Source organism: Hypanus sabinus, chromosome 7 (genome assembly GCF_030144855.1).
Source record: "Hypanus sabinus isolate sHypSab1 chromosome 7, sHypSab1.hap1, whole genome shotgun sequence".
NCBI classification, from domain to species: Eukaryota; Metazoa; Chordata; class Chondrichthyes; order Myliobatiformes; family Dasyatidae; genus Hypanus; species Hypanus sabinus.
Window position 1 is genome coordinate 173,169,994 of NC_082712.1, and position 17,326 is coordinate 173,187,319.

The 17,326-nt window shown below is 43.0% G+C and overlaps 1 protein-coding gene across 8 annotated transcripts in view; it reads left to right on the top strand.

Moving 5' to 3' along the window:
* Positions 1-17,326, top strand: part of LOC132397404 (doublecortin domain-containing protein 1-like) — a 544,514-nt gene that overhangs the window by 491,554 nt on the left and 35,634 nt on the right. For all 8 annotated transcript variants that reach the window (XM_059976134.1, XM_059976131.1, XM_059976130.1 and 5 more), the window contains 2 exons: positions 2,155-2,331; positions 11,577-11,727. In XM_059976134.1, coding sequence (XP_059832117.1) covers positions 2,155-2,331; positions 11,577-11,727 — 328 coding nt within the window. The remainder of the gene's footprint in view (positions 1-2,154; positions 2,332-11,576; positions 11,728-17,326) is intronic.

Here is a 17,326-nt window from a genome sequence, read left to right on the forward strand (position 1 = left end):
GGTTCATTTCCCAATACCAGATCAAGTACAGTCTCTCCTCTTGTATGCCTATCTACATATTGTGTCAGAAAACCTTCCTAAACACACCTAACAAACTCCAACCCATCTAAACCCCTTGCTCTAGGGAGATGCCAATTGATATTGGGAAATTAAAATCTCCCACCATGACAACCCTGTTATTATTACACTTTTCCAAAATCTGCTTCCCTATCTGCTCCTCTATGTCCCTGTTACTATTGGGTGGTCTATAAAAAACACGCAGTAGAGTTATTGACCCCTTCCTGTTCCTAACTTCCACCCACAGAGACTCAGTTGACAATCCCTCCATGACTTCCTCCTTTTCTGCAGCCTTGACACTATCTCTGATCAACAGTGCCATGTCCCCACCTCATTTGCCTTCCTCCCTGTCCTTTCTGAAACATCTAAAGCCTGGCACTCGAAGTAACCATTCCTGTCCCTGAACCATCCAAGTCTCTGTAATGGCTACAACATCATATCTCCAAGTACTGATCCACGCTCTCAGCTCAACCATGTTATTCATAATACTCCTTTCATTAAAATAGACACAACTCAAACCATCAGTCTGAGCGTGTCACTTCTCTATCACCTGCCTACCCTCCCTCTCACACTGTCACCAAGCTTTCTCTATTTGTGAACCACCCACCTCTTTCTCCCTGCCAGGATATTGGTCCCCCTCAGATTCAAATGCAACCCATCCTTTTAGTACAGGTCACAACTGCCCCAAAAGAGGTCCCAAAGATCCAGAATTCTAAATCCCTGCCCCCTGCTCCAATCTCTCAACCACGCATTTATCCTCCACCTCATCCTATTCCTAAACTCACTGTCATGTGACACAGGCAGTAATCCCAAGATTACTACCTTTGTGGTCCTGCTTCTCAACTTCCTTCCTAAACTCCCTGTAGTCTGTTTTCAGGACCTTCTCCCTTTTCCTACCTATGTCATTGATACCAATATGTACCATGACCTCTGGCTGTTCTCCTTCCTACTTCAGGATATCATGGACGTGATCAGGAACATCCCGGACCCTGGCATCTGGGAGGCAAACTACCATCTGTGTTTCTTTCCTGCACCCACAGAATCGCCTGTCTGACCCCCTAACTATAGAGACCCCTATCACTGCTGCCATCCTCTTCCTTTCCTACCCTTCTGTGCCAGAGGCACGACCACTGTTGCTTTCCCCAGGTAGCCCGTCCCCCCGCAACGGTACTCAAGCAGGAGTACTTATTGTTAAGGGGGACAGCCACAAGGGTATCTCTAGCATCTGTTTCCTGCCCTTCCCTCTCCTGTCTGTTACCCACTTATCTGTCTCCTGAGGGCCTGGTGTGACTACCTGCCTGTAGCTCCTATATATCACCTCCTCACTCTCCCTGACCAGATGAAAGTCATTGAGCTGCATCTCCAGTTCCCTAACACTGTCCCTCAGGAGCTGCAGCTCAACACACCTGGCGCAGGTGAGGCTATCCGGGTGGCTGGGAGTCTCCAGGTCCTCCCACATCTGACACTAAGCACAGAACACTGGCCTCACACACATACTCCCTGTCTGTATTCTACACAGGCCACCTACCTTGCCTCGACCCGTTATCGCCAAAGCCCAATTGAACCAAAGCCCTCCTACTCTGTCTCCCTCTACTCCTACATTTTCTCCTGTGCCTGCTGTATAAAGCTGTCTCCTTTTAAACTTTTCTCGCTGTTCTAACTAGCTGACGTCCACGTGCTTGTGCAGTTATGCCTCAATCAAACCACTGAAGAAATAACCGTATCCTTTTAAACTCTTCTCGCTTTTAAACTCTATACATTAGCATTCTTAATTAATATTTGTACCAAGATGCAGTGAAAGTATTTTGTTTGCATTTCAGTAAGATTATTCCATACATTAAAGGAAAAAAAAACAATGTAGAATATGGGTTTCAGATTAAGTGCAGGGCAGGTAGACAATAAGCTGCAAGGGCCTTGATGTAGTAGATTGCAACTCCAGGTGCAGCTCTTTCCTCAGCCTACATGCTAAGGAAAAATATCTCCAAGTTTCTTAGTTTGGACATTGAACGTTTTCCTGCCTGACATTCTCAGCAATTACAACTGTGCAGACTTAACATGGACTTAACATATTAACATACCAACACGCTTATCTCTTAGATGCATCTGTCGGAAGTCCAAAATATACTAATGAAGGAACGCCCATCAGTTCTCAGCAAGATGGTCTCCAATCAAAGGCTTCTGTACAGCCAACCAAATGTCAAGAGAGTTCTAGCATATCTAAATGGTGATTACCCTGATCAAGGAGTGTATGCCTGGGGCACGACTATTCCAGAGGTAAGCACTCTTTCCTCTCTGAGATCATGAACTCTTAACTATTTCCATGTTTGATCAAACAGTGCTGAGAAATCATGTAAGCATTTACCAATTTCAGTCACAAAAATGAATATGCATTCAGAGGCCATTTTATTAGGTACCTCTTAATGAGGTACATCCATTGCCCACACTGCACTGAGCTGCCTATTATATTATAATTGGCCACTTCTGATGCATTTAATATCTCGCTGATGCACCATCAATAACTCTCGGAGATGAGAGGCGAATGATAGGCTTTTATTAGCTGCAAGAGACCACAATTAGTAGCAAGAAACGACCACACAACATCCTGGAGACTGAGGGAGGAGCAGTGCCTCCAACTGCCTTTATACAGGGGTCTGTGGGAGGAGCCACAGGAGCAGTCAGCAGAGGGGTGTGTCCAGACAGGTAAATGTAGTTCACCACACTCGCATTCACTGAAGCCACAACGTGTAGAAACCATCATTATAATGAACCTTACCTTCTGTTTGTGGTAATCTAGCACTAAGACATAGTGCAGAATGTAGCATTCCTTATTTAAAAAACCCATTGTTGATGCTTACTATACTGAAGAGTCACAGCTGAACCATAGAACGAGCTGGTTGGGTTGAGTTGTTCTCCGATCTTGGCAATAGCTTGGTTTGTTCTTTTGGTCTGCAAAGTACTCGCCTCAATGTTGCTGTTTACTTGATCACGACAGAAAATCTATGCTTTTGGAGCAGTCAGGTCATCATTTTCAAGATATTTTGAATGTATTGAGCAAGCTATTAGACAAGACCAATGTGGTTTACAAAATCAAATGTGGGGACTGCAGCAAATATTACGTTGCCAAACTGGGAGAAAACTACCCACAAGGGTCTATGAACATCAGCTGGCTGTAAAGTCGCATGGCCAACTCTTCATAGAAAACACATAGAAACATATAAAACCCACAGCACAATACAGGCCCTTCAGCCCACAAAGCTGTGCCGAACATGTCCTTACCTTAGAACTACCCAGGCTTTACCCATAGCCCTCTATTTTTCTAAGCTCCATGTAGCTATCCAGGAGTCTCTTAAAAGACCCTATCATTTCCACCTCCATCACTGCCACCGGCAGTTCATTCCACACACTCACCACTTACTGCGTAAAAAAAAAACTTACCTCTGATATCTCCTCGATACCTACTTCCATGCACCTTAAAACTGTGCCCTCTCATGCTATCCATTTCAGCCCTGGGGAAAAGCCTCTGACTATCCACACGATCAATGCCTCTCATTATTTTGTGCACCTCTATCAGGTCACCTCTCATCCTCTGTCGCTCCAAGGAGAAAAGGCCAAGTTCACTCAACCTATTCTCATAAGGCATGCTCAGCAATCCAGGCAACATCCTTGTAAATCTCTGCAGCCTTTCTATGGTTTCCACCTCCTTCCTGTAGTGAGGCAACCAGAGTTGTGCACAGTACTCCAAGTGGGGTCTGACCAAGGTAATATATAGCTGCAACATTACCTCTCAGCTCTTAAACTCAATCTTACAATTGATGAAGGCCAATGCACCGTATGCCTTCTTAACTACAGAGTCAACCTGCATAGCAGCTTTGAGTGTCCTATGGACTCGGACCCCAAGATCCCTCTGATCTTCCACACTGCCAAGAGTCTTACCATTTTAACTATATTCTGCCATCATGAAGCTCGAGAAGGACACAAATCCAACTGGGCATCATTGAAAGTCATGGTGCAAGTAAGCGCTGTACGTAAGGGAATTTTTAGAAGTGTGGTTTTCTGTGAACAGTTCTGTAAACAATCACGTAGACCTTGATCCTATTTATGAGCTGTTGCGGGCAATGAACAAAGTTCGAGACTCAACCAATCAGCGATGAGATTTCCTCCCCATATCACAATTCCATTTCTGAAATGATGTCGAATCAGATGATCAAAAAGTATATAAAGACCAAGCATTCAGTGGACATATCACAATCACTGTAGTGCAGTGGTTGACACAGTCATTTTACAGTACCAGCGATCATTCATCATGGTCGGAGGACAACTCAACCCAGGCATCAACAACCTGATCTACACATGTTCTGAATTATATAAACCGAGCCACAGCTGACTTGTGAAGTAATCAATATTGTCCTGTTCCTCACCCTTATGCATTTGTTATTAATGTACAAGCTTAAGGATCAGGACAATTTTGATTACGGTGATCAGGACAGTATAAATTATAGTTATACAGAGTGGTTAAAAAGATGTATGGTGTGTGGCCTTCATTAGTTTAAGAGCCTTGAGGTAATGTTTCAGCTTTATAAAACCCTGGTTAGAACACACTTGGAGTATTGTGTTCAGTTCTCGTCGCCTCATTATAGGAAAGATGTGGAAGTTTTAGAGAGGGTGCAGAGGAGATTGGGACACTGCCTGGATTAGAGAGTGTGTCTTATGAGGAATGGTTGAGCATTCTTTGGAGTGAAGGAGAATGAGAGGCAACTTAATAGAGGTGTACAAGATGATAAGAGGTATAGGTTGAGTGAGCAGCCATTAACTTTTTCCCAGGGTAGAAATGGCTAATATGATATGGCATAGTTATAAAGTGTTTGGATATTTATATAGTGGGATGTCAGAAGCAGATTTTTTTAAAAGAGAGTGATTGATGCGTAGAATGCACTGCCTGATGTGGTGGTAAAGGTAGACACATTAGGGACATATAAGAGATTCTTAAATGGATATTAGAAAAATAGAGGGCTATGTGGGAAGGAAAGGGTAGATTGATCTTAGAGTAGGTTAAAAGATGGCACAATAGTGTGAGCCGAAGGTCCTGTGCTCTTCTATGCTCCGTGTTCTAATTATCTATATTCCACTGAGCCACAACTGACATGTATAATCATCTATACTGCAGTGAGTCACAATTCCCAGATACTGAAATCAACATTGAACTGATTCACAGCTGACAGATTCAGTAATCAATATTGCACTGAGCCATATCTGCCACAAATTTTAATCTGCTTTGCACCGGCCTGCAACAGAAGTACATAGTAATGAACAATATCCCAAGACACAGATGACACCTGCAGTTATTTATATGGGCTGGGACACATTAAATGTATAGAACCATCTATATGCAGCTGAGCAGCAGCTTCAAAGTTCAAAGTAAAATTTATTATCAGAGTACATACGTCACCACATACAACCCTGAGATTCTTTTTCTGCCATCATACTTAGCAAATCTATAGAACAGTAACTGTAAACGGGACTGTGAACTGTAAACAAACTGTGCAAATGCAGATAATAAATAATGAGCATGAAATAACAAGATAAAAAAGTCCTTAAAGGAGTATAGTTATTCCCTTTTGTTTAAGAGCCTGATAGTTGAGGGGGAATAACTGTTCTTGAACCTGGTGAGGAGAGTCCTGAGGCTCCTGTACCTTCTACCCAATGGCAGCAGTGAGAAGAGAACACGGCCTGGGTGGTGAGGATCTTTGAAGATGGATGCTGCTTTTCTATAGCAACGTCTCATGTAGATGTGCTCAATGGTTGGGAGCTTATACTTATGTAAACCATTATTGCCCTATCACATCTTTTACATACAGTAAACTATATTGTGCTGATCAGTAGCTGACGCATATGGCCATCTGCGCTCAGTGACCACTTTGTTAAGTGTGCCCTGCACCTATATAAAGAGGCCACTGAGTATATGTTCATGGTCTTCTGCTGCTGTAGCCCATCCACTTCAAGGTTTGATATGTTGTGCATTCAGAGATGCTCTGTTCTGCAGACCACCGCTGTAACACATGGTTATTTTATGTATTGCACTGTACTGCTGCCACAAGACAACATACATCACGGCATATATCAGTGATAATGATCTTGAATCTGATTCTGATTACATTTACAGGTGAGTATATGACAGCATATTACATATAAGCTTCAGGTGGAGCTGAGTATAGTGTTGAATCCTATAGATGCCAGCTATATTCTGTGTCAGTAAAATACTCTATGTGTGAAAGTGCTTCAACGCAGTATAGATTACAATGAGATGTGTCACGTGTACACCAGAACAGACAGTAAACTAAGTCCAAATATGCACTGGTGGCAGCCCACAAGTATTGCCACACTTTCAGAGCCAACATAGCATGCCCATGACTTACTAACTCTAAATGCATCTCTTTTTTGGACTGTGAAAGGAAACCAGAGCACCTGGAGGAAACCATGGGGTTGCAGGGAGAATGTACAGACTGCTTACAGGCAGTAGTGTAATTGAGCTCTGATGAATGATCGCTGGTACTGTAAAATGATTGCACTAACCGCTATACTAATGTGACGTGATTGTGAGCAATGTACATCAGTGGTGAGTCGGTACCTTGTACCGGTGCCTGATGCGCAGCACAGTAGCATAGCAGTTTCTGGAACACTTTACAGTGCCAGTGGTAAGATTGGGGTTTGTTTCCCACTGCTGCCTATAAGGAGTCTGTGCGTTCTCCCCATGACTGTATGGCGTTCCTTCAGGCACTCTGCTTTCCTGTCACATTCCAAAAGACGTATGGATGGAGTTAGTGAGCTGTGGGCATGCAACGTCAGCACCAGAAGCCTGGCGACACTTGCAGACTGTCCAGAACTGCCGTGAAATTTGTTGTTTTGAGGCAGCAGTACAAGGCAAAACATGAACGTTTAATATTTTAAAAAAGCATTGCAAAAAGAGAGCAAAAATAGTGAGGTGGTGTTCATAGGGTCATGGACCATTCAGAAATCTGATGCTGGAGGGGAAGAAGCTGGTTTTAAAACATTGAATGTTCCTGTGGCTCCTCCCTGATGGTAGCAATGAGAAAGAGGGCATATCCCGCATGGTGAGGATCCTTAATGATGAATGTCGTCTTCTTGAAGCACTACCTTTTGAAGATGTCCTCAGTGGTGGGGAGGCTAATGTTCCAGGTGGAGTTGTCTGAGTTTGCACCCTCTGCAGCTTTTATCTTTCCTGCGCATTGGAGCCTACCTACCAACTTCCATATCAACGCTGGGTTCAGTTTTCTCTTCCTCATATTCCCCATTCTTTTGTCCACTCAGACCTTAAATATTTCTAATTATCCAACCTCTGCATTCCCCTGGGGTAGACAATCCCCTGCAAAATGAAATCTCTATGTACTTCATTTTAATTGTCCATCCTCTAATGACTATGCCCCCTCATTAAAGACTCACTCATGGGAGGAAACATAGAGTCATAGAGAAAGACAGCACATAAACAGGTCTTTTGGCCCATCTAATGCATGCTGAAAACCATTTAAACTAACGACTCCCAATGTCCTGCCCTCCATATCCCTACTATCCATGTACTTATCCAAACTTCTCTTAAACATCTCGATGTCTACCTGGTCAGGCTCTCTCTGGATCTCATGAGTCTCAACCCTTCATCAAGACTCATGACTCTTCAATACAGATGCATGTATTTGTGATTTGCAGCTCGGTGCAGTTTAGATTATCAGTGTAGATAACTTTATATGTCAGTTGCAGACTTTGGCTTTATAAGTTAATATATACGCCATCTCTGATCTTTGTGCACTATTTATTTAATTTATCTTTTAAAACTATATTCCTTATTGCAGTTGATAGTTTTGTTATTATGTATTGCACTGTACTGCTGCTGCGAAACAACAACTTTTACAGCATATGCCGGTGATATTAAACCTGATTGCGATTCTGGAATGGTGTGATGTAAATTGCTTCATATGTCAGCTGGGACTCAGTACGTTGTAGAATACCTAAGCATCAATCGTGACTTGGGGCAATATCAATTACGATACACATCAGACATGTTGCTCTGCAGACTGCATAACTAAGGTACTAGATAACTAAGGCAGCACAGTAGTGTAATGCCATTACAGCACCTGTGACTTGGGTTCAATTCGCACTGGTCTCTGTGAAAGGGTTGAACCTTCTCCACCCCCACACCCCAGTGATCACAAGGCTTTCCTGTGGATGCTCCAGTTTCCAAAGACAGCTCATCACTTGCATGGGTTCATTGGGCCAGAAAGGCCTATTACCATCCTCTAAATCTCTAAATAAAATAAAATAAAGTGTGTGCTGGGCTCAGTTCATTATTGATGACAGTATGCCTGAGCTGTGATTGAATGCAATGTAGGTCCCTATACCTGTCAGCGTGGTATGATGTAATGCAAGTTACAATGTGCTTAAAGGATGGCTCAGATGACTTCATGCAGATTACTTCATACATCAGCTCCAGCACAGAGCAGTGCGGATTATTATTCATGTCAGCTGCGACCCGGAACAATAGATGCTTTCTACTGCACCTAATGCTCTGTGCAAGATAAGGTTAATATGTGTGTGATCTGGTAGTTCAGTACAATATAGATTACTACATGTTCAGCTGTTGTTCAATACAGTGTCGATTACTTTATATATCACACACGTATGCTGTGACTCCCATGAATACAGATTACAATGTGCATCAGCTGTCATTCTGTGTAATAGATATAGGTATCTGTTGTGGTTCAGTGTGATACACATTGCCCTGTGTGTCAGACTTGACTCATTACAATATGGGTTGCTTTAGCTGGGACCAGAGGACACAGCTTCAGAACAGAAGGATGTCTGTTTAGAACAGAGATGCGGAGGAATGTATTTAGCCAGAGACTGATAAATCTGTGGAATTAATTGCCACAGACAGCTGTGGAGAGAGTCATTGGGTATATTTGAAGCAGAGGTTAATAGGTTCTTGATTAATCAGGGCATCAAAGATTACAGGGGGAAGCCAGAGAATGGGGTTGAGAAGGATAATAGATCAGCCACGATGGAATGGCAGAGCAGACTTGATGGGCTGAATGGCCTAATTCTGCTCCTATATCTATGTCTATATATTACCTGTGACGGTGGACGACATATAGTACATCATCCATCGGCATCAACTGTAAACAGAATAACAAAGATGACTATCTGGGTCAGCTATGACTCTGGACAGTGTACACAGCAGCTATTTAGCCTGTGGAAAAGGAGTCGTCCGTAACTTAATTTCATATTGATTATGATGTAGCCACACTAGAGGTGGCGAATGCTGGAATCTGGAGGCTCAGTAGCCTAACGGTTAGCATTATGATTTACAGCGACAGGGGTTCACTGAGGTTCAATTCCTGTCACTGTCTGTAAGTCTTCTGGATTCCATCTGGGTGATCAGTTTTTCTCCCCCATTCCAAAGACATGTGGGCTATGGTTAGTGAGTTGTGGGCATGCTATGTTAGTGCCAGAAGCATGACGAAACTTGTGGACTGCCCCCAGCACACATTTGGATTGTATACATCGTTGACTCAAATGACACATTTCACTGTATGTTTTGACGTACATGTGACAAATAAAACTTTAATCTTTATTTTTTTGCCTTGCATGTGTCCCATTTCTTGAGAGCTGTTCTCATCCAAGCCAGCAAACAATGTTCTATCATACTTCTGACTCTTCATATAGTTGATGAAAAGGATTTGGAGTCTCAACAGCTGAGTCATTTTCCTCAGGATAGTCTTCCCTCAGGTGGTGGGGTGGAAATACGTCTCTACCAAAGGAGTCCTTCCCTGCACTAGCCTGAAGCTCGCCCTTGGGCAAGATGTAGCCCCTGCATAGCCCCACCGATCAGGGTCACGTGAAGCCATGGGAGAAGGTCATGGATGGTCGTATAAGCAGCTGGTGCACATCACAAGTCCTGGTTATATGTCCACTGATGCCAGCCAGACAATCTCTGAAGAGTATTGATAATTGCTGAGGTCACACATCTTGTAAAGACACTGCCCAGTAGAAGGCAGAGGAAAATAATTTTCTGTAGAAAAATTTGCCAAGATCAATCATGGTCATGAAAAGTTCTTTACTTCATTCCTCCCCCTCCAAGTTTCACCTATCACCTGGTGTTTCTCTTTCACTTCCCCCCACCTTTCAAACCTACTCCTCAGTTTTTTTTTCTCCAGTCCTGCTGAAGGGTTTCGGCCCAAAAAGTCAACTGAATTTTTTTTTCCATAGATACTGCCTGGCCTGCTGAGTTCCTCCAGCATTTTGTGTGTGGTTTATGGAAGGATAGTTAATTTCTCTCATGTTGGGGATGATGATTGCCTGGCACTTTGTATTGTAAATGTTGCTTGTTACTTACCAACCCATTCTTTGGTCTGGTCCAAGTCTTGATGGGTTCCTTCATTTTCTGAGGAGATGCAGTGGAACTGAATACTGAGGTAGTAGTATTACAATCACTCGAGTCAAACTTGATGCTATTCCCTTGATGGAGAATGTCGGTGCATGACCTAAAGGAAGGTTAGTTTTATTTGTAACATTACTTCTCAACGTCGAGCCATATAGTGATCTTTGGAATTTGGGGATGGGGGGGGTCACCTTCAAATATTGCCATGCTTCCAGTGCCAACATAACAAACCCACAACTTACTCACCCTAACCCATATGTCTTTGGAACATGGGAGGAAACCAAGTACCTGCAGGAAACTCATGTGGTCATGGGGAGAATGTACAAACTCCTTATAGACAGTGGTGGGAATTGTACCCAGGTTGTTGACACTGTAAAGCGTCACGCTAACCACTAAACTGCCCTGTGTTGCTTCTGAAATATTACTATAAAATGCACCTTTGCTCCATCCACTTCAACAAGTGAGATGTCCTGGTGACCTCCCATTTTAATTCCACTTCTCATTTGCACGTCAGTCCATCATCTCCTCTACTTCCATGATAGGTCCACTCTCAGGTTGGAGGAGCATATTCTGTCTGGGTAGCTTCCAACATGATGCCACGAACATTTATTTCTCACCACCTAAATGAAGAAATTTCATTTCTTTCCCCCCTCTCCCTTCTTTCTTCTCTATTAACACTCTGGCTCAACCCTTATCCTTTCTCCTCACCTGCCCATCATCTCCCTCTAGTGCCCTTCTTCCTTCCCTTTCTCATGTGGTCTACTTTCCCCTCCTATCAGATTCCTTCATCTTCAACCCTTTACATTTTCCACCTATCACCTCCCAGCTTCTTAGTTCATCTCCTCCCCATCACCTGGTCTCACCTGGTCACTGGCCAGCCTGGACTTCTTCCCCTACCCCAACCTCCTTCTTCTGTCCTCTGCCCCATTCCCCTCTAGTCTGAAATGTTGACTGTTTATTCCTCTGTTTAGAAGATGCCTGACTTGCTGAGTTCCTCCAGCATTTAGTGTGTGTTAATTCTGTTACTTGGTCATGGTGATGAGTATTTAGAGTTGTTCTTTGCCTTCCCTAGCTGCTGGAGAGCTGCACAATGCGGCTGAAGCTGAGATCCGCAGCCAAGGTTCTGTTCAGTCCTGATGGAGAGCAGATCACCTCGTGGGAAAGAATAGAACGAGACATGATGGTGTGCGTCTCCCTGGGGGAGCCGTTCCTAACCAGCGCAGGTTGGTACTATATCGACATCCTGTACGTGCTGGAGAGCTGATGAAAAATAGTGCTGACATACACATTGCCCCTTAAATTAATGGGCTTTATCAGCCAGAACAGGGAATATAAAGCCTGCTTTATATTGTCTGGCACACTAATTGATAGTCTGTGCACACACACGTTTCAACTTAAAGAGCTTAAATCAGACACATGACATGGCCTAATGTATAATTACTATGTTTTTGGTTATAATACACTTTTATTTTAAACAATTCATGACCATGAGGATGAGATAATTAGAACAGAAATGAGGTGGAATTTCTTTAGCCAGAGGGTGGTGAATCTGTGGAATTTGTTGCCACAGACGTCTATGGAGGCCAGGTCATAGGGTATATTTAAAGTGGAGGTTGATAGGTTCTTGATTAGTAAGTGTATCAAAGGTTACAGAGAGAATGCAGGAGAATGGAGTTGAGAGGGATAATAAATCAGCCATGATGGAATGGGGGAGAAGACTCAGTGGGTTGAATGGTCTATTTCTGTTCTTACATCTTATGGCCATAAAATGTTATTTTAGTGGAAACAAACCCAGTGACATTCCTTTCTCAGCAGATTGTTCAACAGTCTGGAAAGTTGAGGAGGGAGTCGGGTGATGCTGAAAGTCTGCTTTGGATTTTAGAAGTTAGGGGTTCAAAGATCAAAGAAAATTTATTATCAAAGAATGTACTCTCAGTGGCCACTTTATTAGTGGTACCTCCTGAAAATAATAAGGCAGCCACTGGGTGTATGTTCATGGGCTTCTGCATCCTAACCCATCCACTTCGAGGTTCTGCATGTTGTGCATTCTAAGATGCTGTTCTGCATATCACTGTTGTGACGGGTGGTTATTTGAGTTACTGTTGCCTTCCTGTCAGCTTGAACCAGTCTGGCTATTCTCCTCTGACCTCTCTCCTTAACAAGACATTCCTACCCACAGAACTGTCGCTCACTGGATGTTTTTTAGTTTTTTGCACCATTCTTTGTAAACTCTAGAGTCTGTTGTGTATGAAAATCCCAGGAGATCAACAGTTTCTGAGATACTCAAACCACCCCGTCTGGCACCAACAATCACTCCATGGTTAATGCCCCATTCTTCCCCGTTCTGAAGTTTGGTCTGAACAACAACTGAATCTCTTGACCACATCTGCAAAGTTTTATGTATTGAGTCGCTGCCACATGATTGGCTGATTAAATATTTGCATTAAAAAGCAGGTGTAGACATCTATCTAATAAAGTGGCCCCTGAGTGTATATATCACCATATACTACTTTGAGATTCATTTTTTTGCAAGCATTCACAAAAAAATAAAGAAATAAGATAGAACTTATGAATAATTATACATAAACAAAGACTAACCGACACGTCTTTGGAATGTGGGAGGAACCCAGCGCATCAAAGGAAACTCGGGTAGTCACAGGGAGAACGTACAAACTCCTTACAGACAGCAGTGGGAATAGAGCCCTCATCTCCTGATCGCTGCTGCTGAAAAATGTTTCGTTAGGCATTAGGATACCATCCCACATGTTAATTGCAAGACATGACATAACATAGATTGAAATATATTGAATTGAATTGAATTAAATTGACTTTATTACTTACATCCTTCATATACATGATGAGTGAAAATCTTCACGTTGCATCTCTGTCTAAATGTGCAATGTGCAATTTATAGTAATTTATAATAAATAGTATGTACAATAGGACGGTCAATATAACATAACACAAAATGCTGGTGGAACACAACAAGTCAGGCAGCGTCTATAAGGAGAAGCACTGACAACATTTCCGGCCGAGACCCTTCGTCCTGACAAAGGGTCTCAGCCCGAAACGTCGACAGTGCTTCTCCTTATAGATGCTGCCTGGCCTGCTGTGTTCCACCAGCATTTTGTGTGTGTTGTTTGAATTTCCAGCATCTGCAGATTTCCTTGTGTTTGCTAACATAATATAATTGTATTAACATGAATTAATCAGTCTGATGGCCTGGTGGAAGAAGCTGTCCTGGAGCTGTTGGTCTTGGCTTTAATGCTGTGGACCATTTTTTCAGATGGTAACAGCTGGAACAGTATGTGGTTGGGGTGACTTAGGTTCCCAATGATCCTTCGGGCCCTTTTTACATGCCTGTATTTGTAAATGTCCTGAATAGTGGGAAGTACACATCTACAGATGTGAGGGGCTGTCCGCACCACTCCCTGCAGAGTCCTACGGTTGAGAGAAGTACAGTTCCCATACAAGGCAGTAAAGCAGTCAGTCAGGATGCTCTCAATTGTGGCCCTGTAGGCAGTTCTTAGTACCTGGGGGCCCATACCAAACTTCTTCAACCATCTGAGGTGTAAGAGGTGTTGTTGTGCCTTTTTCACCACACAGCTGGTGTGTACAGACCACGTGAGGTCCTCGGTGATGTTTATGCCAAAAAACTTAAAGCTGTTCACCCTCTCAACCCCAGATCTATTGATGTCAATAGGGGTTAGCCAGTCTCCATTCCTCCCGTAGTCCACAACCAGCTCCTTTGCTAAGCACTGGTGAAGCCTCACTTGGAGGATTGTGAGCAGTTTTGGGCCCCTTATCTAGAAAAGGATGTGCTGACATTGGAGAGGGTTCAGAGGACGTTCACAAAAATTATTCTGGATTGAAAGGCTTGTCATATGAGGAGCGTTTGATGGCTCTGGGCCTCTGCTCACTGGAATTCTGAAGAATGTGGGCTGACTTCATTGAAATCTAACAAATGTTGAAAGGCCTCAATAGAGTGGATGTGGAGAGGATGTTTCCTATGGTGGAGGAGCCTGAGACCAGAGGACACAGCCTCAAAATAGAGGGATGTCCTTTTAGAATGGAGAGGAGGAGGAATTTCTTTAGCCTGAGTGTGGTGAATCTGTGGAATTCATTGCCACAGGTGGCTGTGGATGCCAAGTAATAGGGCACATTTAAGGCACAGATTGATAGATTCTTGATTAGTCAAACCATGAAAGGATACGGGAAGAGGGCAGGAGATTGGGGGTTGAGAGGGAATATGAATCAGCCGTATTGAAACAATGGAACAGACTCAATGGGTCAAATGGCTTAATTCTGCTCCTATATCTTGTGGTCTTATAACTTACCCTTCATTATTATGCAATGCTGGAAGAGGCAAATAGAAACTCCAGAGTCAATAACCAAATTTATTCTGATTGTCAGAAGAACCACAGTCAATATAAAGTTTCACATAACATGTTGTTGGATTTGAAAACATAACTCAGCCATGAGTGTCGATTCAATGGTAGGAAGTTGAATAAATACTCGAAGCACTCAGAGACATAGGAGTTCTGAGTTCAATTCCAGCACCCTCTGTAAGAAAGTTTGTACGTTTTTTTCATGTGTGCAAGGGTTTCCTCCGGGTGCTCTGATTTCCTCTCACTTTCCAAAGACGTACCAATAAGTATGTTAGTTGGTCCTGAAGAAGGGTCTCACCTGAAACATCGACTGTTTATTCATTTCCATAGATGTTGCCTGATCTGCTGAGCTCCTCCAGCAATTTTTGGGTGTTGCTTTGGATTCCCAGCTTCGGCATGTTTTCTCTCATCATTGTAAATTGTTTTGTGATTATTAAATATGTGGGCTGCTGGGCAGTGGGGCACTTTGGGCCAGTGGGGCCTTTTCCGTGCTCTATCACTAAATAAGTACATATTGCAGGCAATGGAACAGGGCAAGTTGGATTGATTTTGAAAGAATTGGTGCAGGTTGATGGGTCTAATAGGATCCTTTTCTGCTTTTGAAGTTTTTATGATGCTAAAGGACATTTTTCATAAAAATACAGTTGAACTAATGCCTGTGTTTCATTCCTTTCCTAACAAAAGCGTAGTAGTAACAGTTAGGGACTCAAAGGTTAAGTTTCTGATAAGGTAAGATGACTAACTCAATTACTGAATACATTTTAATTTTCTTACCTAATTGGTGTAGATCACAGCAATGAAACTTTAGCCTCAAATGTGTTATCAGTGCACAGTACCTCTACAAACCACCTTATGAAATGTTGAAATAATACTCCTGCTTTGAGAAAAGCTCTCTAGCTATCCATTTTAGACAATAGACAATAGGTGCAGGAGTAGGCCATTCGGCCCTTCGAGCCAGCACCACTATTCAATACGATCATGACTGATCATCCACAATCAGTACCCTGTTCCTGCCTTCTCCCCATATCCCTTGACTCCACTATCTTTAAGAGCTCTATCTGACTCTTTCTTGAAAGCATCCAGAGAATTGGCTTCCACTGCCTTCTGAGGCAGAGCATTCCATATATCCACAACTCTGTGGGTGAAAAAGTTTTTCCTCAACTCTGTTCTAAATGACCTACCCCTTATTCTTAAACTGTGGCCTCTGGTTCTGGACTCCCCCAATATCAGGAACATGTTTCCTGCCTCTAGTGTGTCCAATCCCTTAATATATGTTTCAATCAGATCCCCTCTCATCCTTCTAAATTCCAGTGTATACAAGCCCAGTCACTCCAATCTTTCAACATATGACACTCCCACCTTCCTGGGAATTAACCTTGTGAACCTATACTGCACTCCCTCAATAGCAAGAATGTCCTTCCTCAAATTTGGAGACCAAAACTGAACACAGTACTCCAGGTGTGGTCTCATCAGGGCCCTGTACATCTGCAGAAGGACCTCTTTGCTCCTATACTCAGCTCCCCTTGTTATGAAGGCCAACATGCCATTAGCTTTCTTCACTGCTTGCTGTACCTGCATGCTTACTTTCTGTGACTGATGAACAAGGGCACCTAGATCTCGTTGTACTAACCCCTTTTCCTAACTTGACACCATTCAGATAGTAATCTGCCTTCCTGTTCTTGCCATCAAAGTGGATAATCTCACATTTATCCACATTAAACTACATCTGCCATACATCTGCCCACGCATCCAAGTCCTAGTCACCCTGCATTTTCCTGACAGCCTCCTCATATTTCACACTACTACCCAGCTTTGTGTCATTTTATCTATGTCTCTTATCATCTCGAACACCTCTATCAAGTCTCCTCTCATCATCCTCTTAAAAGTGAAAAGCTCTAGCTTGCTCAGCTTATCCTCATAAAACATGCTCTCTAATCTAAGCAGCACTCTCTCTGGAGCTTCTACATCCTTTCTATAATGAGGTGACCAGAACTGAACTCAATAGTCCAAGTAAATGTTCCCATTCCAATGTCACCAGATCTTTCCTGTAGTGTAACACACACAAAATACTGGAGGAACTCGGTAGGCCTGACAGCATCTATGGAGATGTTTTGGGATGAGACCCTTCAAAAGGGCTGGTAGTGTGTAATCACATCTCTGAGGATCATCTCCTTGTTGTTTTGGAGAGCCTTGTGAGCTTCTGAGATCCCAAGACTGACGCTCTCTGGAGTTTAGCTCCTGGTATTTTCATGCAAACTGATAAGGTCAAGGGGGAGCTTTCAGACAACGAGCAATCCAATGAAGGCCTCAACATTAGAGCTGGCAGAAGAGTGAATGGCAGTAACACTTGAGTAACATTGTAAATATATTGTTCGATTAAGCATACTTTGTTGTTTACATAATTCAGTATGGGAAGTATAAGTACAGGAATGAC